Raw genomic sequence first — 23,371 nt, 5'->3', positions numbered from 1 at the left:
AGGAAACAAGAACCGAAACTCAAACTCAAAACCATGACATTGTTCCAGATGTGTGGAGCATAAAAACTGAACGGTGCTTCCCCCTGTTTAGTTCTGACTCTGGGGACAACAAGTAGACCTGACCCAGATGACCTGAGAGGTCTGGGTGGGTCATAGTGTAGTAGACCAGTCGCAGACCACCTGAGAGGTCTGGGTGGGTCATAGTGTAGCAGACCTGTCCCAGACGACCTGAGAGGTCTGGGTGGGTTATAGTGTAGTAGCAGATCAGAAATGTATTTTGGTCCTAAACCGTTAAGTGATTTATAAACCAGCAAAAGTATTTTTAAATCAATTCTTTGAGGCACTGGAAGCCAGTGTAGAGATTTCAGAACTGGACCGCCGTGATCCACTTTTCTGGTCTTAGTGAGGACTTGAGCAGCAGCTGTCTGATTTTTTAGGAAACCTGTAAAGACACCGTTACAGTAGTCAAGTCTGCTGAAGATAAAAGCATGGACAAGATTTTCCAAATCCTGCTGAGACATTTAACCCTTGATATATTTTAAGGTGGTAAGAGGCTGACTTTGAAATTGTCTTAAGGTCCATGACTACACCAAGATTTCTGGCTTTGTCTGTTCTTTTTAACATTGTCGTTTGAAGCTGAGTGCTGACTTGTAATTGTTCCTCTTCTGCTCCAAAAACAACCACCTCATTTGTTCTTCATTTAATTTAAGAAAATTGGCACATCCAGTCGTTAATTTGTTCAATGCACTTAGTCAGTTGTTGTATTGGACTATAGTCCCCTGGCGATAAGGTTATATAAATTTGTGTGCCTGCCGCATATGTATGGTAACTTATTTTATTGTTTTCTATAATTTGAGTCAGTGGAAGCATGTAGATGTTAAACAGGAGAGGCCCCAGAACTGAGTCTTGGGGAACGCTGCACGTCATATTTGTATGCTCAGATGTATGATTCCCTATAGACACAAAGTAGTTTCTTTAAATAAGACTCAAACCACTTTAGTACTGAGCCAGAAATGCCAACCCAGTTTTCCAATCGGTCTAGTAATATGTCATGGTCGACCGTATCAAATGCAGCACTGAGATCAAGTAATACTATCCATCCATCGTCAACCACTTATCCCGCGCACAGGGTCGTGGGGGGGGGGCTGGAGCCAATCCCAGCATACGTCGGGCGAAAGGCGGGGTACACCCCGGACAGGTCGCCAGTCCATCGCAGGGCCACACATAGACGAACAACCACTCACTCACACATGCACACCGACAACACAAGTAATACTAAGACTGAAATTTTGCCACTATCTGTGTTTAAGTGCATGTCATTAAAGAATTTAACAAGAGCCATCTCAGTGCTGTGGTGTGATCGAAAACCCGACTGGAAGGCATCAAAACTGTTGTTTAGTGACAAGAAAAGGTTGAGTTGTTGAAAAAACGCTTTTTCAATGATTTTACTTAAAAATGGAAGGTTTGATATCGGCCTATAGTTGCTCATTAGTGACGTGTCTAGATTGTTCTCTTTTAGGAGTGGTTTGATGACTGCAGTTTTCAGGGCCTGTGGGAAGATACCTGAGAGAAGAGACGTGTTTACAATCTGTAGAAGATCTGTAGCCAAACAATTCGAAACATTTTTGAAAAGGCCTGTTGGTAGAACATCAAGGCAACAAGAGGAGGTTTTCAGATGTTGTATAATGTCCTCCAGGTTTTTACGGTTAATCATATGGAATTGGGTCATATTGGAATTTGTTTTGCCTGGACACTGTGACAACACATACCCTGTACTCAAAATGGAAGCACTGACTGTATAATTTTCTGAATTTTGTCTTTGAAGAAAGTGGCAAAATTGTTGCAGGCCTTGGTGGATAAAAGTTCAGATGCTACTGGTACTGGAGGGTTTGTTAACCTATCGACAGTAGCAAACAAAGCATGTGAATTATTATTGTTTTCGGCAATAATGTCTGAGAAGGACTCTAACCAGGTTTCAGTTAAAAACATAAAATCAAGATTGTGCTTAATAATAAAATCATTGATTAAAAATGATTTACCCACCAAAGACCTGACATTTAGTAAGGCTAGTGTTAGTGTGTTAAAATAATAATCTGTCTCGTTTTTTGGGACAGGCTGTGGCTGATGAGGAATGAATGCTAAATTTGCTAAGTTGGCAGTTAAGTGCTTCTTTTTCTTACTTAGCGGATTCACCATTCTTTTTCTATTACCTAACACAACATAGATTGAAGAAGAATTTAATACACAGGGCCCAGGCTTGTCCTGGAAAGAGTCATGAGTGCCACTAGACGTGCAGCCTGGACCCAGCACATATCAGTTAAAGCTTGTTTCATTTTGTACACAAGCATACTTATCAGTCTGGGGAGAAGGAGTTGCCTGGTGTTTTATTTTCAGTGGTTGAGTCAAAACAGGGTCAGTTTTACTTGATCTCAGTGCTGCATTTGATACGGTAGACCATGACATATTGCTTGACCGATTGGAAAACTGGGTTGGTCTTTCTAGCTCAGTACTAAAGTGGTTTGAATCCTATTTAAAGAATAGGGACTACTTTGTGTCTATAGGTAATTATACATCTGAGCATACAAATATGACGTGCGGAGTTGCCCAAGGCTCTGTTCTGGGGCCTCTTCTGTTCAACATCTACATGCTTCCACTGGCTCAGATTATGGAAAACAACAAAATAAGTTACCATAGTTATGCAGATGACACACAAATTTACATAACCTTATCGCCAGGGAACTATAGCCCAATACAACAATTAAATATGTGCATTCAACAGATTGACTGGATGTGCCAGAACTTTCTTAAATTAAATGAAGAAAAAATGGAGGTGTACGTTTTTGGAGCAAAAGAGGAACGATTGAAAGTCAGCGCTCAGCTTCAAACGACAATGTTAAAAACAACAGACAAAGCCAGAAATCTTGGTGTAGTCATGGACTCAGAACTGAATTTTAAAAGCCACATTAACATAATTAAAAAATCAGCCTATTATCACCTTAAAAATATATCAAGGGTTAAAGGACTTATGTCTCAGCAGGATCTGGAAAAACTTTTTTCCATGCTTTTATCTTCAGTAGACTTGACTAGTGTAACGGTGTCTTTACAGGTCTCCCTAAAAAATCAATCAGACAGCTGCAGCTGATTCAGAACACTGCTGCTCGAGTCCTCACTAAAACCAAGAAAGTGGATCACATCACTCCAGTTCTGATGTCTCTACACTGGCTTCCAGTGCCTCAAAGAATTGATTTCAAAATACTTTTACTGGTTTATAAATCACTAAACGGTTTAGGGCCAAAATACATTTCTGATCTGCTACTACACTATGAGCCACCCAGACCTCTCATGTCATCTGGGACAGGTCTACTTGTTGTCCCCAGAGTCAGAACTAAACAGGGGGAAGCAGCGTTCAGTTTTTATGCTCCACATCTTTGGAACAAACTCCCAGAAACCTGTAGGTCCGCTGCAACTCTCAGTTCTTTTAAATCTACCTATCTTTTTGATGTTGCTTTTCTTTAAATAATCTATTTTATTAACTTTAATTTCTTATACTGCACTGTAACTTTTATTCTTATACTGCACTATCAATTTTATTCTTGTCTTTTAATGTTTTTAATTTGTTTTATTCATGTTTTTAAATTGTCTTCTAACTGCTCTTTAATGTTCTATGTAAAGCACTTTGAATTGCCCTGTTGCTGAAATGTGCTATACAAATAAAGCTGCCTTGCCTTGCCTGTGTTGTTTTTCCGACAACGGCAGGTGCAGACTGTTATATCTCGGTGTTGGAATCCTCTACAGTGAAACACAATCAAACTTTACACCGTTTATCGTTAGCAGTTAGCATTTTAACCGTTTTTAATCCAGCTACTAGCTAGCAGTAGGCTAACGTTGGCTGCTGTTGAGCATAGTGTTAACTAACATCACATGCAGCGGTGTTTGTGTTGCCTGTCTCAGAGCATCAGAGAGAAGCGCAGACATATCAGTGGCACCAGATTAAGATTTTTACAAGTAAATGTTCCAATCAATGATCTAGGCAGCACATTCTCGTCTTCCTCCTTCATTTTCCAGTCGAATGTGGCTAGAATGGCTTCGGGTCAATATGAAATGGATTAATCTGCGTTATTTTTTTTAATGCGTTATTTTTTCTCAGATTAATTAATCGAAATGAACACATTATTTTGACAGCCCTAATAAAAACACAATGAAGTCCTGGACTTATTTTCATTGCAGTCCTCAACACATAACATCAGGACAAGACACTTACAGAGTGTGATAATCAATCTCATAACATAAAAACATTTTTCTCAAATAAATAAAAATAAAAACGGTAACTGGCTCCATTCAGCTACCCTCTCTAGTAACCAGGCCTTGATTCTCTTTTTGAAAGAGTTCATGCTGGAAATGATTTTAATTTGCTGATCTAACTTATTCCACTGAACTGCCCCAATATAGGCAAAGGTTCCTTTCCCAAATACTGTCTTATTAAGCTCTTATTGTGAAAATCTGCTTCCTGATAGGTCGAGCTGTGACTCATCAGGAAACAACTCACCTGAGTTCTTCTCTGTCAACTCTTTGGACTAGTCTTTGGTCTCCTCAGGGTTTGTTTCTGGCTTTAATGTTAAATATAATGTTTCTACTTCACTTCTTATTTCCCGAGAAAGTGTGGACCACTCATGTGTTGGAAGATAAATCTACATGTTGGTGATTTACTGGAATCAAACAGCTGAGCTTTATTTCCTTTCTCCAGCTGTCAGAAAACAAACAGTTGTCTCAATCAGAGTAAATTTCTTAACCAACCCTGTACTTGTGATACCAGATATATCTCTAAACTCTGGAAACACTGGAACACGCATCTGTACCTGTTTTAATTATTGTGCATTTGTATGTCTGTATGTTCCCTTTATGTAATATGTCGTAGTTAGTATGTCTGTATGTACTTATGTTTGTTTGTACACCTTTTGTAATATGGTATGAGTACTTTTCTATTTATATAATAAATAATAATAAAGTTTTATATATTTATATATATATATATATATATATATATATATAAAGTGAGGCACAAGACAACTCTAATGTTTCTGCTAAAAGGTTCAAGGATCAGCTTTATTGTCATTATACAACAGAATTGTCCAATGAAATGCAATTGTTATTAACAGTTGCCTCTGATGAAGTTAAGATACAAACTGGGCTGCCTCTGTGCACTTTGGTCTAAAATATCAGAAAGAAAGTCAAAAGATATTCCAAAAAGATGACGAAAACTCTGAAAAAAGCAGCAAAAATGTCTAAAAATGTGATAAAAACCTTAAAAAAAGGAACAAAAACTTATAAAAAGCCCCCCAATAAATCCTGTCCATGTGTACATAATTTTCTCTCCACATTAGCTATGTGGGCATTAAGGCTCAACAATGTGGGGAAAAAAATCAAATTGTTATTTTTCTGCCAGATATTGTGATTAAGATTTGCGAAACCCCTCTGGCGACCAAGCACAATGGCGAAGACTCCCTGGAGGCCGGCAATGATGCCGTCGAATGCTGACTCCCTCTGTAGGCCGAGCAGGACGGCGAAGAACATTTGAAGGCCGGCGACGACTCCAACGGCGAAGTCTGACTCCATCTGGAGTCCAAGCAGGAGTCGGCTGGGCCGCTGACTGAACACGGGGTCAGGAGTTGGCTGGGCTGCCAACAAAGGCAGTCTCTGGGGTGCCAGAAAACGGCAAAGTCTCTGGGGCACCAGAAAACGGCAAAGTCTCTGGGGCAGAGGGAGAAAAGGACGGACAAGCCGCTGCATGGCATGCACCACTGACATGTACTGTAGAAGAAGTGGCTGATATCAAGAAATCATACCAGTGCCTGGAAAAGGCCTGTTTGAGAGATAGCACAGAGGCGCTAATCATGGAGGCACAAAAACAAGCACTGAGCACAAGATCAATAGAGGGTGGGGTCTACCATACTAGACAGGACCCAAGGTGCAGGCTGGGTAAACGCGACCCTGAGACAGTCCAGCACATGACAGGTACGGCATACATGAGTGGCGTTAACCAAGTGGCTGGCATAGTTTACGGCAACATCTGTGCCAAGTATGGGCTGAAATTCCCATGGTCAAAGTGGGAGGCTCCTCCAATGGTGTCTGAAAGAAAGAACTAATATCCTGTGGGACTTCCAGATCCAGACTGATAAAATGGTAATGGCTAACCAAACGACATTGTGGTGGTCGTCAAACAGCGGTAAAAGGCAGTTGTGATAAATGTTGCAATCCCAAGCGACAGCAACATCAAGAAATAGGAACACAGAAGCCTGGAAAATAACAAGTGCTTAGAGAAGATCTAGAAAAGATGTGTAAACCAAAGGGAACAGTGGTTCCAGTGGTAATCTGTAACCCCCTCCAGCAAATTCCAGGAACAATATCTGAGATCTCTGTCCAGTAGAGCACTGTCCTAGGAATAGCTAAGATATTGCTCAGGACCCTCAGACTGCCAAGCCTTTGGTAGAGAAACTGAGCTTGAAGGAAGGAAAAAGACCACCCAAAAAGGCCCCACCTGCCCAAAGGGGTTTAAAGTGGGTTTGCACCCAGGATCCAGCCGTGGATGCCCAGATGGGCTTTAAAAGGGACCTATAAGGGTGTTATGTGGGATCTTAACCTGGCAATTCATGACAGACCCATTTGGGCCCCACCTGCTTAAAGGGCGTTTAAAATGGACTTGCACCCAGGATCCACACGGGGGCCAGCCGTGGATGCCCAGACGGGTTTTAAGTGGGACCTGTAAGGGTCTTATGTGGGTCTTAACTGGGTAATTCATGTCAGACCCATTTGGGCCCCACCTGCCTAAAGGGGTTTAAAGTGGGCTTGCACCAGGATTCAACAGTGAATGCCCCTATGGGCTTAAAGTGGGCTCTGTAAGGATCTTATGTGGGTCCTAACTGGGCAATTCATGCAAGGCCTATCTAAGCACAACCATGCCAAATGATTTAAGGAAGCAATCCAAGAAAAATGAAGAATGAATATAAGTCCAAGATATAGAAAAGACACTTGACGCTTTGAACTGCAAGAAATATATTGTTAAATTGAACAAAAATGATCTTTAAAAAACAATTTAAATGTCACAACATACCGGTAAACAAATCAAAAATATATTTTTAAAAAATTTCTGAAAAAAAAAAAAAAAAAACACCTCTCCAAAAAATACATTAATATAAAATACACTCATGGCGTCTGAAGGAACTGTAAGGTGATGGGAATGGTTCAGGTGGAGTGAAGGTGTGGTGAGCAAACAGTCTCGGTCAGAAGACATCAGGTGGTATGGAGTGAGGAATGAAACAGGGAGAAAGCAGGGTTCAATGCAGCACCAGTGGTATTTTATTTATCATTCAGAGTGACGTGGATTCATTGCAGTTACTGTGTGCTGCAGAAAGGGATAACAAACATAATACAATTAATGATAGTGGTCAATTAACACATACTGCAAACAAACAAATGCACAGGCTTTCAGATAGTACAACAATATATCCACATTGCTTATGGCACATGGCTGGCAAACCATGGCATTCAGTTAGCAGTGCACATGGTAGCATAGCAAAGTTAACTCCTGAAGACTCACACAGGTTGCATTGGAGTGCCGGCAGAGTGAGCAAAGAATGAGCCAAAGGGTTCACAATCAATTTATAGGCAACAGGTGAGGTGGGCGTGGTCAGGCAGCAGATAGCAAAAGCCTCCTTGGAAAAAGTGGAACAGAGTTGAAGGAATGGGATGGCAGAAGTCTTTTCAGCGTCTGTGTGGTGGACGCTCCTTTTTTCTCTTTGGGCTCTTGCAGCCCTCTCCTCTCCACGGTCAGCGGTCCGCATACACACCACTTCCATTCTTCCACTTCACATTTTGATGTCATTGCATTTCTCTTCATTCTCTTTTTTTTTAAAATTTTTTTTTTTTTTTTCTCCTTTTTTTTTTAACCAAACAACAAACATTAGTTCATGCTGTTTTCCTTAAGACTGGTTTCTATATCTTTTCAGACACATATTTTGTTGTAAACATTTATTTAGTTTTAAATAACTTACAAGGCACTGGATTTGGTTTACATATATACTTTATTAGTTTTGGATTGGTTTTCTAATATAACAGTTTTCTTTCAGCTTACCAGTGTTGCGGATTCCACACCCTGGAGTGAGGCATGTAGGCTGCAGGGACAAAAGGGTGGTGTCTGGAACTACAGTAGCTTTATAGGAGTGGTGGCTAAATTGGACTCTACCACTACTTGTTATGTCAGGGGGGAGTTAGCTTTATTTATCCTCAAGATATTTGAGTTTTGATTTGTATTGTCTTTAGTACATTTATTCAGTTAATGTTAATTAAGATTACATTTCTTTTGGAGTAAGTGTTTAGTTGTTTTCTTTTGTTATTTGTAATTTACATATTAGTGTTATTGTTAGTCTCCCCCTGGGTGTCAAACCTGTCTGATCACCCAGTATATAAGTCCCCTTTGTTTCTTGTATAGGAGGTCAGTTGTATTTTTGAGTTTGTTATGTTCAGAGTTTAAGTTCAGTTTGTTTGACCTCTTTTAAGGGCCCAAACTTTATCTTTATTTGTTGTCAGAATTTTTTGTGGGTAAAATAAAAAACCCTTTTTTGAAATCTCCTTGCGACTCCTCATGCCTAACTGCTTGATCCTTGACAAGCACCATGGAATTTGTGTTCTAGTTAGTGCTCAGATTTGATATGATCTGAACTGGCTAACGTAATGCATGCAGGTGGACTAAACCATTTGGCACATTAGCAAGGGGCGGGGGGGGTGAGACCTTTTTGTATACAAAATAGTCAGTCAATCAACCAAGTTATTCTGCCAATACACTAACTTTACATTTCATCTGATATGCATTATGAAATGTTATTAGGAAATAAAAATATTTAGGTAAAATAAATATATATTCCAGACTTTTCAAGGGCCCTCTCTCCCCTTGGGCCCTGGTAATCAGTATTGGTTTTACCCCCGGTCCGATGCCCCCGAGGCCTGTACTACGAAGCAGGATTTGGCGTTAACGAGCTAACTTAAGGCTCAACCCAGGATTTTCTGTACTACGAAGATGGATTAGTTGTTATCGGGTTCAATCGCCGTGGTAACTCATGCTGAACACCTAACCTGGTCGGGAGCAAGTTAAGTTGGAGATCAGAGCTCAACCGGTGTAAAAGCACCGCCTACTGACCAATCAATAGGTCGATTAATAACGGCGTCACCATTCTTAAAGAAGATCAGGCGGAGCTCGGTGCAGAGAGAGAGAGAGAGAGAGAGAGAGAGAGAGGTGCGCTCATAAAAGTTAAAACATTGAGAGACCAACAACCCCGTTAACATGGGTATTTTTATGAAATATAGCCAATATATTTTAATGGGAGGGAATTACATATCGGCTTCTTGAGCCACGTGTCGCCAATGTACACATTGGTTTGAATTATGTTTTTATATTTTTTGTTTGCTCTCACGATGGCTTCCCACTGCCAGGGTTGCAACTGAAATAACAGGCTAAAGCAACGACAGTTTATGGAAAGCACAAGTGTAATTATGGTCAGATCTTCCTGACTGATGAGGAAGTGATATTAATAAGCGTTGTGATTTAAACATCTACAGCGTCGGCTATTTTTTTTTTTTTTTGCCAGCTTTCCTTCCTGTTTTAGGAAGCAGTGACTGTATTGCGTTTTCCCTGTAAAACCGTGTCTGTGTTCTTCATATTTATGTAGAATTATAATTTGCTCTTCTTATATATAACATGCGGCTCTGGTAGATGTTTGCGATTGGTCGTGGTGTGCAAACACCGCCTCTTTTATGTGAACGCGCGAGCCGCTGGATTGGGAAACCCTGAGTTGACTGAACTAGTTGATAACCAGCGTCGTAGTACAGGTTATGCAGGACCGCGGTTGTTAGGTTAGGTGAAGCCGGATTACTGAAAGAGATCCAAGACATGTTGATCTTGCTTCGTAGTACAGGCCCCTGGTGTCTGTGCTGCTGCTCGTCTTTATCCAGAGAGAGCGAACACTAAGCGATGCACAGGTCTGCTTCAGAGCTCCGTCTATCGTGATATATTAATTATTGTCCAACCTCTCCCGCTGTTTTTCCTTTTGGTTAGATTCTACATCAGATTAAACAGCACAAACCAAAAATACAGACCACTGTACAATCTGCAGTGTTATTTTTCTGGCAAAATAATATTTCAACTTACCTCAATTTGTGAATGTCTGATAGAAGTTCTCCTTGAAGTCACAGATAGCAGCAGTGCTTTCCGAATGGACTGCTAACGTTTTGAGCGCGAAACAAGGCCTTTGCATACAGGCCCCTTATAGATGTCCTAAGAACTGCCTGACCAAATAACAATTAAATACAGTAAAATAATGCGTTGAGAGAATTGACAAACGTTAACTGCTCCGCTGGCTTCATTATGAATGAGCCTAATTAGGTGTTGTGTGCATAACAGGCGGAAAGAGTACTGAAAATCTGTACTCAAGTACAAGTACTGTTACATTGCTAAAATATTACTCTGTTACAAGTAAAAGTACTGGTGTTAGAGAAATACTCAAGTAAAAGTACAATTTGTAAAAAAAAATGGATGTGTGTTTTCCTTTACCAAAAGTTAAAATGCCAACAATCTATTAATCATTAATAATTGATTAGATACAAAACAAGTGTTTTTCCCTCATTTTTTTCTCAAACAGATCTACTGTACCTTTTACAGCCAACACATCAGTCATTGTTGGTGTATGAGCTACACCTTGATAGAAACACATGCTACTCCTTGGTCCAAGGACATCTAACAACACAGAAGTGGAAGACAGATTGATGATGAGGCCTCCTGCAAGTCCTTTTCTAACAAATATTGAATTACAATTTCCTAAGAGATAATAAATGCATCATATTCATGTCCATAAAGGGACTAGCTGTCTGTGAGCTATTTGGCCTCATCTTCAAAAATGAAGTACCTTAAAACTTCGAATAGGATCCCGGAGTTTTATTTGATCAAATAGACCATTGGGACAGGCATCTATGGGATGTGGATAACCGTATGGGGTTATTTGTAGGGATGCTTGACATTGATTTTGTACCGATATCCGATATACCAATATTGTCCAATGCTTAATTTCCGATACCGATATTAGCCGATACAGATACCGAAACATATGATCGTTTATAGGCTTACTGCCCACTGTTCCATGACTCCCTTGATACTGGGGATTTGAATGTTTTGAAGGACTAGCCAGCAACCGGTAGGCTAACTGGGGTGCGGTGCTTACTACCCCTTCGAGAGAAGATGCCAACTGAACATTTCTTTGACTGAGGTAAACTGAAAAGAAATAGCCACACAAGAACAAAAATTCAACTCATTGTTTGCACTCATTGGGGCTTAATGCCCTTTTATTTCAAAACCTTGGCCAACAACCTACACCCAAATTTTGTCTGCATTTGCTTTGAGAGGAAACAAGCTTTCCAATAAGGTATAAAATTACATACTTTAGTCATTTTAAACCATTTCAAAAACCGATACCGATATTTACCAATATTGAATTTTAAAGCCAATATCGTCCGATAATATCGAGCATAGTTATTTGTCTAAATATGTGTTTCTGCCCCAAGGGACAGGTGTCTGGGACTGGGCTATTGTTTGAAGTGTTACGGTAGGCCTGCAATCTTTCTGAGAGTCCACTAATCAGCATAATTCAACACAGCGTAAACTTTGACCTATTTTGATTTTTTTTACATTTTTGGGAAGTTACATTTTTCATTTTCTGCACGACTAACAAAAATGACTGATGGATTGTTTTGGCAAAAGATCTACATGTATGCAATGTTTGTTCTTTGGTGACTAGCGTGACTTGAAATGTATTGAGTTACAATTACTCAATCTCAACATGCTTGATTAGCCTAAATGTAGAGTTACTACAAGTTAATAAAAATTAATTACATAACTCAATAGGCCTACATAGTTACTTTGCGCCTCTGCCATGCAGGACCCATATATGTGTTCCCAGATCAAACCCATGCCCACTTGGCCCATTAAAATGCCATGCAGGACCCATATATGTGTTCCCAGTTCAAACCCATGGCCACTTGGCCCATAAACATTCTATGCAGGACCCATATATGCGTTCCCAGATCAAACCCATGCCCACTTGGCCCATAAATATGCTATGCAGGACCCATATATGCGTTCTCAGTTCAAACCCATGGCCACTTGGCCCATAAACATTCTATGCAGGACCCATATATGTGTTCCCAGATCAAACCCATGGCCACTTGGCCCATAAAAATGCCATGAAGGACCCATATATGCATTCCCAGTTCAAACCCATGGCCACTTGGCCCATAAAAATGCCATGCAGGACCCATATATGCGTTCCCAGTTCAAACCCATGGCCACTTGGCCCATAAAAATGCCATGCAGGACCCATATATGTGTTCCCAGATCAAACCCATGGCCACTTGGCCCATAAAAATGCCATGCAGGACCCATATATGCATTCCCAGTTCAAACCCATGGCCACTTGGCCCATAAAAATGCCATGCAGGACCCATATATGCATTCCCAGTTCAAACCCATGGCCACTTGGCCCATAAACATTCTATGCAGGACCCATATATGCGTTCCCAGATCGAACCCATGCCCACTTGGCCCATAAACATTCTATGCACGACCCATATATGCGTTTCCAGATCGAACCCATGCCCACTTGGCCCATAAACATTCTATGCGGGACCCATATATGCGTTCCCAGATCAAACCCATGCCCACTTGGCCCATAAATATGCTATGCAGGACCCATATATGTGTTCTCAGTTCAAACCCATGCCCAATTGGCCCATGCCTGTCCCTTATGGGGACCATGTAATCAGCTCATATGGGCTTCCTATGTGGGACTCATACTACAAAACCTACATGGGACCCGTTGATTTCACCCAGCCAAAGCCCATGCCCACACAGTAACCATGGAACCCGTACTTAAACCATCTGGGCCCCACATGTCATTGCTGGCTGGGTAGGGACCCCCTATAAGAATTTATTTTTAGATTTTGGGGGGTCCCCGACAAATATTTTTAATATTAAAAATGATTGTGAAAATTATAGGTCTTTAGTGACGTTTTATATTTATAACAATAATTTATTTATTTCCTAGCGCGAATGGGCAGCAATCAGGGCAGCTAATAGCATCACAGATTGTTGTTGTGGTCCTCTGGCGCATACAGTACAGTCTATACATGAGTTTCTCGGCAACGTCATCACTGCTTGCGCACGCAACCGGGGGGGCAGAAAGAAGACGTGTTTTGTGTAGCTAGCTAGTAGAGGCATAGTGTAAGTCAAAATGCCAAGGAGTTGTTGCGTAGTTAATTGTACCCAGTGATGGGTGCCTGATGTTTAACATACCTAGGGGGAAGCATGCTTTTGCCAAAAACCGGCGGAGGTTATGGCTTCAAGCCATAAGAGGGGCAGATTGGGGTCATGTGCAAGAGTCAGGCTCCCATTGTATCAATCAGAAAAGTTGCAGCTTGTGGTTGTTCAGCTAAGTGATATCTACCTGTCAGGGCTGTGGTACTCGAGTCCGGACCATAGACAATTAATGTGTCGATGTTTTGCTAACGCGTTACACGGCAACAGTGTTAGCCTAGCCTACTAGGTAAATATTACGACTGCCTTCGGAGTTTACTATATCGATATAGTAAACTCCGAAGGCAGTCGTCTGCGTCCACGTTGCCAACATAAGACCTGTGGCGTTAGTGCTCATTTTGTACATAACTTTATTGAATGAAATATTAAGCTTTGCTCCTCTGAGATGGGTGGGTTTTTGTTACGTTACATACAAAGCTAACTGGCTATAGTTAGCCTACATTAGCTAACGTTGCTGAGACAGTGGCAGTAGAGCTTCGGCGAGCTAACCAAGACAGTGTTATGGCCCTCTCGCCCACAATCAACCTCTGCTGCTAAAAACAATCAACCTGCAGTGATGTTTTGAAACTAACTTATCGTACGTTTTCCCAGAAATCCTGGCCATTATTTTAAGGCATAAACCAACCATAAGGGTACACTCAGGAGTAACCCTGCTGTTAACACGGGCTATTACATTAGCCTAAAATGATAATTATAGCCATACATATATATCACAGTAACACTGCAAAATTAAAGACCGACAAACAGATCCAACTAAAATCATGTTTTATTGAGTCAGCAGTTATATACAAACAATAAGGAAAGCTTAAAGGAATACGCCACCGGAATGCATGTCGAAATTCTAGCAGCGATGTTTCCCCATTGGAATGAATGGCAAACAGAGCTATAGCTAGCTTCTCATAACGAGAGCTCTCCAGCTCACAACAAATGATTAAATTGTAATCGGTCAAAAACGTTAGCTTTGTAAGACCATAGAGTATGTGTTATATTAATACCATGATGAAATTCAAAGTGTAAATATATGCAATGTATGTCGAAAGTCTAGCCGCGATGTTTCCCCATTGGAATGAATGGCAAACAGAGCTATAGCTAGCTTCTCATAACGAGAGCTCTCCAGCTCCCAAAAAATGATTAAATTGTAATCGGTCAAAAACGTTAGCTTTGTAAGACCATGGAGTATGTGTTATATTAATACCATGATGAAATTCAAAGTGTAAATATATGCAATGTATGTCGAAAGTCTAGCCGCGATGTTTCCCCATTGGAATGAATGGCAAACAGAGCTATAGCTAGCTTCTCATAACGAGAGCTCTCCAGCTCCCAAAAATGATTAAATTGTAATCGGTCAAAAACGTTAGCTTTGTAAGACCATAGAGTATGTGTTATATAAATGCCATGACGAAATGAAGGGACTAAGACAATGTGCACTGAGACAAAAATGCGTTTGCATTATCGGACCAGCTCACCAATCTGTCTTTCTGCCCCTGGTATGCGCACGCACCCTGTAATGTTTGTAAACAGGAAACACGTCTATGGTGCAGACACGTATGTTATTGTTGAACGCGGCAAAATCGAAGCCTCACAAAGAGTGAAATCCCTAATGAAAATCCTGTAAGTGCTTCGATTATGTTTATATCTCCATAATAATTGCTTATTATCAGTGACGGACTGGGAACAAAAAACGGCCCTGGCATTTCCACCCACCAGCGGCCCACCGGTGGTGGTGGTGGGGGGTTTCGCAGATAGAACTTTTGACGCACGGAAAGAACACGCACTTTTGATAGCCCCAGTGATGGTGAACGTAAACTCCCTATAAACAACTGCACCAAAACATAGACTTATAAAAAAAAAAAAGAATAAATCAGAGCCAGTCGCTCCATAGTCAAACTTACTGTACCTACACTCCCTCCTGCAGCTTTGGTCTCCATCTCTGTTACTTCTGGTAATCCACATTCAGACCCACAGCACGCTTGTTGTTCTGTGTTGGTTAGTTCCAATGGTTAGTTTCATAGATTCGTTATCCATGTCTATCTCTTCATCCTGCTCTTGCTCGTTTTGTTCTTCCTCTTCCTCATATTCCTCACTGTCCTGTCTCTCTCCCTGGTGTGCTGGCTCAGCTGTGTTGCTAACATGCTAGCTGTATTAGCGCTAATGCTAGCTGAAGCTGCACTTGAGTTTAAAAACAAATCAGTCAGTTTGCAGCATTTTTCAACGTCAGCCAACAGTGCTCTCTTATATTTCTCTCTTTTTCTCTGCCCCCCGTTGTGTCGCTTGATGCCTTGATTCATTTTTTTGTCAACAACTTCCAACCACCACCTGACGCAGATCATAGACACATAAAGACGCAGACGCGGTCTACTCGGCTCTACTTGATTCGGTCTTGAAATTCCCAGAAGGCATTGCTTCATTTTAACTTTAGCAAAAAAATATTCAAATAAAAGAAATGCAGGTAGATTTGTTTATTTCAAACCATGCACGTTTACATTTTTGAACATCTGATCTGAATAAGTAATTTTGCTACAAAACAATACAGACTGATGTAAAAGTTCATGACTGTAGAGGGTAACCATGACTGTGATATTGAGACTCATGTGTGGTATAAATACAAATCAGATTACATATCTACTAAGTGTTAAGGATTTGGATACGTTTGGCCATCATTTAGCAAAATAACTTTGTTATTGATGCTTGAAAGGGGGCCGAGAGAAATTATATGGGCCGCAGTTTACAATTAAGTGGCCGCATGGCTGTGACAATCATGCGGCTCTCTGATTGGCCGGCCGGCCCAAACGGCCCATGAGGGCCCGCGGCCCCTCTGGCATCTGCCCAAATGCCATATTACCAGTCCGTCACTGCTTATTATAGTAAAATATTTGGAGTTGGTGTTCCTATATCAAAAGTTGCATTAACTAACTTAGATACCCAGTGTAACGTAATGATTAGAAGAGTGCGTTTGTCAACGTTTCTTGCTAGCTGTATGTGTATGAAGCATAGGTATGAAGCCAAATAATCTGCCAGCTAACAGCAGACATATAGCAGTTAGACTAGTTATTCAAAGCTAGCATAACAACCTAATTGTCCAGTCAGTGATTACGAAAGATAGCGAGGAGGACTTAATTCAAGTCTGTGAGTTGATTAAAGTGAATGTAATTTGAGCATGAACGAGTGTACATGAGCGCTTGGTAAGCTATCTAGGAAGCTAATATTATTTTTCTTAATTTAGAATCCTGCATCATGGAGAGAGAAAGAGGAAAAAGAAAGATCACCATAATGAGTACACCTGGTCGATTTAGGTAACTTAGTTAACTTCCTTGCTCAAGGAAAGAATGACCTGTTATCCACTTTGTCATGTCAGGGATTTATATAAGGTGCTGTAACTTTGTTGCTCCAGAATTAGAGGGTTACCTGTTAGATTATAGCCAATCCACTTCTCCAGACACCACTACAATACTGGACTAGCCCAAACCATGAAAAACATCCCAAGACCATTATCCCACCTTCACAATATGTCAATATAATTTTGCCTGCAGTATATAGTGTAGCAAGGTAGTCTTCAGTATTTTTTATAATTACATTTTAGGGGACCCCCCAAGAGTCCTAAGTCATTTCGAACCCTGCGTGGCGGCCATTTTGAGTGTTTAGCGATGAATAAAGAAGTTGTTGTAACTTGAGTGTACGTTGTCGGATCTGCCCGAAATTTCTCACGATTGACAAGGGTCCAGACCTGAGGACAACTACAGGCCAAAATTGACATTTGTTGTCATCACTTCACTCATGGTTACACGCCTCGGGCCAAGCCACATCACTGTCGTGCCAATAATGACCTTAAATCAAACCCTCTTGTGTAATATTGCTTAATTCAGTCACGATTAAGTATAATGTTTTTAAACTGCTGAGAAGGGATTTCATATACTGTATCACCAAAAGTCCAGACTCGCCTTGACCAAATGCCACTTTGCTTGTTTGCAAGCCATGATGTCTCTCTCTTTCTCATGGGCAGGCCAAATTCTCTGGGTGGGCAAAGCAGAGAAAGGGGAGGTAACCTTGCTCCTTATGAACTCATAAGGTCATATGACCTCATAAGGAGCAAGACTCCAGATCGGCCCATCTGAGCTTTCATTTTCTCAAAGGCAGAGCCGGATACCCAGTCCTTGGTTTACACCTATCGCCATTTCTAGCCACTGGGGGACCATAGGCAGGCTGGGGGAACTCATATTAATGTTAAAAAACTCAAAAAGTGACATTTTCATGCCATGGGGCCTTTAACATTTAAACACAAATGTTATCTGTCTTCTTCATTACTGTTCCTCCAACAAAGCTCTGTAAGTGTAATTTATTCATCAATAAATACTCTGATATCTTCCAACAGGAGTTAAATATAAATATCTTGTTTCCTTCCTATTGTCTCTCCAGACTAAGTGGCTGTAAACTGTCAGAGATAAGCTGTGAAGGTCTGTCCTCAGTTCTCTCCAGGTCCTCTAGTCTGAGAGAGCTGGACCTGTGTAACAACAACCTGCAGGATTCAGGAGGGAAGCTGATCTCTGTTGGACTGAAGAGTCCACACTGCACACTGGAGACTCTCAGGTCAGATCAAGTTACTGTTTGTCTTTAAATTTAGATAGTTCTATAAACTTGAAGCTTCATTTAATTTAAACAGCCCTTCTCATGTCAGGACTAATTTCGGAAAATCTTTTAATGTTTCCAAAGTATTTTGTTTTTATCTATAAGCACACGTCATAATGCATGAAATATTAACTGTGGCTGAGTTCTTGAAATCCTTAAAATTTCAATATCATGTGACTTTGATTCCTGATTCAGTCTTGATTAGTTATCTACAACTTGTTTAGAATAAAACATAAATGATTTAAACTGAAAAGGGATTTAATATACTAAATATACCAAAAGTCTAGACTCAACATTCAAACACAAATGTTATCTGTCTTGTTTCCTGTTGTCTCTCTAGACTGAGTGTCTGTAACCTGTCAGAGAGTAGCTGTGAAGCTCTGTGCTCAGTTCTCAGCTCCCAGTCCTCTAGTCTGAGAGAGCTGGATCTGAGTAACAACAATCTGCAGGATTCTGGAGGGAACCTGATTTCTGATGGACTGCAGAGTCCACACTGCAGTCTGGAGACTCTCAGGTCAGGATTCATTAACCCATTCAACTGATGACCATTTAAAATCTGATTAACTTTAATTGATAAAATAACTGACGTGTAGCTATGTTTCTCCTGATCCAATAAACTTCGGCAGTACTTATTAATTATAAAATTATGAATTTCTAGACTCAGTTACTGTCCATGAGGATTTTTCAGTTTACTTTTGTTGTTAAATAATTAAATACCACAGATTATTTTAAAGGTGTTTTCTAAATCTGGACCAAAATCTACCTGGACAACAAACAAACATAAAACAAATACATGGATCCACATGTTGAAAGAGGGTTCCTGTGTGTTGTTCTGTGTATTTGCAGTCTGTCAGGTTGTCTGATCTCAGAGAAAGGCTGTTCGTCTCTGGTGTCAGCTCTGAGCACCAACCCCTCCCATCTGAGAGAGCTGGACCTGAGCTACAATCATCCAGGGGACTCTGGAGTGAAGCTACTGTCAGCGGGACTGAAGGATCCTCTCTGGAGACTGGACACTCTCAGGTACAAACACTGATCAACAAAAAGGAGATATTTGTGTAGGAAGTTTTAAAGGAGAACATATCTAGGAACTAAAATGATAACTCCCTGTTGTTAACCTTATCCGCCCGAGCTTGTCGTATACGATGAAAAACAGTGAAAAACGGCATCTCCGATTCATATTTCAATCATTTTACAGCCATAAGAGCTAGCGACTTACCGTCTTTTCCAGCTAAAAGCTAACACTCGTTCCGTCACAGCGGTTTCTTTGTTGTCTTTGTAGCCCCTCCAGAAGGTTTTCTATCCAGCTTGGAACTTATGCCTTTTTTTTCGGGGTCTTTGAGCAATAAATCCAAACTGTTACATTCAAGATTGATCCACTTTAAGTCCACAATTTATGAATTTCTGGCCGCCGATCGCTGCTAGCTCTGATGCTAACCATACATTTTGTTTCCCATGATGCTTTGGGAGGTGCTTGTTTTTGTCATGTAAACCAATGGAAGGCAAGTTTGTCACACATTACGCCCATATAAGGCCAGCAATAAGTCCTCTGAGAAACAACAAAGATTGTTTATTATGAGGAGAGATCACAAGCTTTTTTAGAAAATAAAACCAGATTGACCATAAGTTGACAAAAATGCTTCCACCATCCTGATCAGCCACTCCTTTGGCACTGTCCCAGACAACACAATGTTGAAGAGGCATGTCATTCAAGACAGCCCCTCCACACCCAGAGCTTTCAGCATTTCTGGATGGATCTCATCAATCCCCGGGGCTTTGCCATTGTGGAGTTGTTTTACTACCTCAGTGACTTCTGCCAGGGAAATTGATAACAATGCCCCATCAACCTCCAGCTCTGCCTCTAACAAAGAGGGCATTTTAGTTTGATTCAGGAGTTCCTCAAAGTGCTCCTTCCACCACCCTAGTACCTCCTTAGTTGAGATAAACAGAGTCCCATCCTTACTGTATACAGCTTGGATGGTTCCCCGCTTCCCCCTCCTGAGATGGCGAACGGTTTTCCAGAAGCACCTTTGTGACAACCGAAAGTCCTTCTCCATGTCTTCTCTGAACTTCTCCCGCACCTGCTGCTGCTTTCAGGGCAGAGGCTGCAACCCTTTGGGCCCTTTGGTATCCTGCCACTTCCTCCGGAGTCCTCTGGGATAACATATACCAGAAAGACTCCGTCTTCAGTCGGACGGCTTCCCTGACCACCGGTGTCCACCATGGTGTTCGTGGGTTACTGCCTCCTCCAGACGTTCCCAATTTACAAGCTTACAAGGTCTGTCCAGAGTCTTCTCCCACACCCTGACCCAACTCAACACCAGATGGTGATCGGTTGACCGCTGCGCCCCTCTCTTCGCCCGAGTGTCCAAAACATACGGCCTCATATCAGATGAAATGATTATAAAATCAATCATTGACCTTTGGCCTAGGGTGCTCTGGTACCAAGTACTCTTATGAGCATCCCTATGTTCGAACATGAAGTTCGTTCTAGACAATCCATGACTAGCACAGAAGACCAACAACAAACAACCACTCGGGTTTAGGTCAGGGATGCCGTTCCTCCCAATCACACCTCTCCATATGTCTTCATCATTGCCCACGTGTGCGTTGAAGTCCCCCAGCAGAACTATGGAGTGCCCCACTGGAGCCCCATGCAGGACTCCATTCAAGGGCTCCAAGAAGGCTGAATACTCCAAGCTCTTGTTTAGTGCATATGCACAAACAACAGTCAGAGGTCCCCCCCCCCCCGTATCCCGTAGGCGAAGGGAGTCGACCCTCTCGTCGACCGAGGTAAACTCCAACGGTGCAATTCATCGCACTGTTGTGACAAAAGAGAGATGAGCCAGAAGGCAAAGCTCTCGATCTACCGGTCAGTTTTTATTCCTACCCTCACCTATGGTCATGAAGGCTGAGTCATGACCGAAAGAACACGATCTAGGATACAAACGGCCGAAATGTGTTTCCTCAGGAGGGTGGCTGGCGTCTCCCTTAGAGATAAGGTGAGAAGCTTAGTCATCTGTGAGGAGTTCGGAGTAGAGCCGCTACTCCTTTGCCTCGAAAGGAGCCAGTTAAGGTGGTTCAGGCATCTGGTAAAGATGCCCACTGGGTGCCTCCCTAGGGAGGTGTTTCAGGCACGTCCAGCTAGGAGGAAGCCCTTGGGGGAGACCCAAGACTAAGTATATGGATTATATCTCCAACCTGGCCTGGGAACGCCTCGGGATCCCCCAGTTGAAGCTGGTTAATGTGGCTCGGGAATGGGAAATTTGGGGTCCCCTGCTGGAGCTGCTGCCCCCGCGACCTGACCCCGGATAAGAGGACGAAGATGGATGGATGAACATATATAATTCATTTCCCTCTGTATGGCTTTTATTTTCATGCAGCTTTGGTTGAATAACAAAGCACTCATATAGCCTATAGATCAGTTTATCAGGAACTAGAGACAGACATCTCCATCCTATAAAACAACAACCTGTAGTTTCAGTAATATTCTCATGACCTGCTCATTATGATATGATAAATTACGCTAGGAACACACTCTCATACACATCAAATAGCCTATTATAAGAACAGCTGATTTCTGGAGCAGCAAACAGCTTTAGAGGAGGACGGTTGTTGTGCGTATTATGGAATAAAATCCTGACTTAGACCTCCTCTATCTGGAAAGTGTCCTGAGATAACTTCTGCTATGATTGGACACTTTAAAGATAAATTAAACTGACTTAAATATTTTAATTGATTGACAGCCCAAATATGAATATAAAATGAGTAAATTCCGTCACTACAACTTTCAGGGTGGAGCCTGCTGGAGTCAGATGGTTGACACCAGGTCTGAGGAAGTGTAAGTTTTTTTTTAATTTCATTCATCAAATTGTGACATCACTCATTCAACCCCCTGATGTCATCATCAAAGTGCTGATTGGTTAATAACTACAGCTGTGTTGTATCTTGTTCTCTCCGTCAGATTCCTGTGAACTCACACTCAACACAAACACAGTAAACAGACACCTCAAACTGTCTGACAACAACAGGAAGATCACACGTGTGAAGGAGCTTCAGTCATATCCTGATTATCCAGAGAGGTTTGACTGGTGGGAACAGCTGCTGTGTAGAGATGGTCTGACTGGTCGCGGTTACTGGGAGGTTGAGAGGAGAGCAGTGGTTGATATATGAGTGAGTTACAGGGGAATCTGCAGGAAAGGAAGAAGTAGTGACTGTGTGTTTGGAGGTAATGATCAGTCCTGGAATCTGACCTGCTCTGATGGTAGTTACTCTGTCTGTCACAATAAGAGAAAAATATCCACCTCCTCCTCTGTCTCTAACAGAGTAGCAGTGTATGTGGACTGTCCTGCTGGCTCTCTGTCCTTCTACACAGTCTCCTCTGACTCACTGACCCACCTCTACACCTTCAACACCACATTCACTTAACCTCTTTATCCTGGGTTCAGGTTGTGGTCTTCTGTTTCCTCAGTGTCTCTGTGTTGTGTGTAGGATGGAAAGTCTCCTCCTGTTTCTCACTGCTGATCAGTTGAGTCTGTACAGGACCACACTTACAGAAATATTTCAGGTTATTGTTATGAACTAATAAATGATCTTTGTATATAATACTTCTGAATAATTGAACAGATTCCTGGTGAACATTGTAAACTTTTTCCACTTCCAGTTCTTTAAAGATGGAAGCTGTGATCATGAAATTGTAGAAAGGCCGAATAATAATTCCTTCAGTTTCAACAGGGTTTTCGCCGATGTCGGCGTTTGGGCCCTAAAAATAAAGGATGAAGTACATAATAATAAATAAATAAAATAAACAGGTTCACATGTATTGTGTACACAAATAACGTCTCAAGGACATAATCACATAAAGGCAGAGTACATTACACCAGCTGACATTGCTAATGTTAACATGTTGCTGCTGGCTCTTTGGAGGAAAGTAGCTTCTGCTCAGACTGGGGTGTTAAATATACGTATTTTTACTTTTTACCACACGGAACGAAGATACTCTCTCACATGAGTCTCTTTTTTTAAAGCTGTCCTCCCGTTATTTCCAGACAAACAATGAAGCATTTAAAAGGTACTAAGTCTGATCTCTGAGACAGACTCAACTTCTGTAGAAACTCCCCCTGTGTCCTGCTGCAGTGGCCAGTCATGTAACAGAGATCATTTACAATTAGTAACACATAAGCACCAGAAAGTAAGCAAAAGAATACTAAAAAAATGTGAACCTAAATGATGAGAATATATGTACTGTACTCTGGGGATCAATAAAGTTAGGGGAAAATTCACACCGATGACATTCTTAGTCTTTCAAGGTTCTAGTCGAGGCAGTGCCATAAGAGGAAC

The 23,371-nt window shown here is 41.4% G+C and overlaps 1 protein-coding gene and 1 long non-coding RNA gene across 2 annotated transcripts; one reads left to right on the top strand and one right to left on the bottom strand.

Moving 5' to 3' along the window:
* Positions 1-7,330: 7,330 nt before the first annotated feature.
* Positions 7,331-7,704, bottom strand: LOC120544121. Its single transcript, XR_005636459.1, has 2 exons — positions 7,595-7,704; positions 7,331-7,399 (listed from the first exon to the last, which is right to left on the bottom strand). It is a non-coding gene; the product is annotated as an uncharacterized LOC120544121 (long non-coding RNA).
* A 10,208-nt stretch (positions 7,705-17,912) lies between these two features.
* On the top strand, positions 17,913-22,653 carry LOC120544032 (ribonuclease inhibitor-like; the record flags this gene model as incomplete). Its single annotated transcript, XM_039777541.1, has 4 exons — positions 17,913-17,995; positions 18,881-19,054; positions 21,826-21,872; positions 21,996-22,653. Coding segments are annotated over 4 exons (513 nt in total), but the record flags the coding sequence as incomplete, so codon positions are not given.
* Between the last annotated feature and the right edge of the window lie 718 nt (positions 22,654-23,371).

Source organism: Perca fluviatilis, chromosome 2 (genome assembly GCF_010015445.1).
Source record: "Perca fluviatilis chromosome 2, GENO_Pfluv_1.0, whole genome shotgun sequence".
Taxonomy (NCBI): domain Eukaryota; kingdom Metazoa; phylum Chordata; class Actinopteri; order Perciformes; family Percidae; genus Perca; species Perca fluviatilis.
This window is presented reverse-complemented; position numbering and strand designations above follow the sequence as displayed.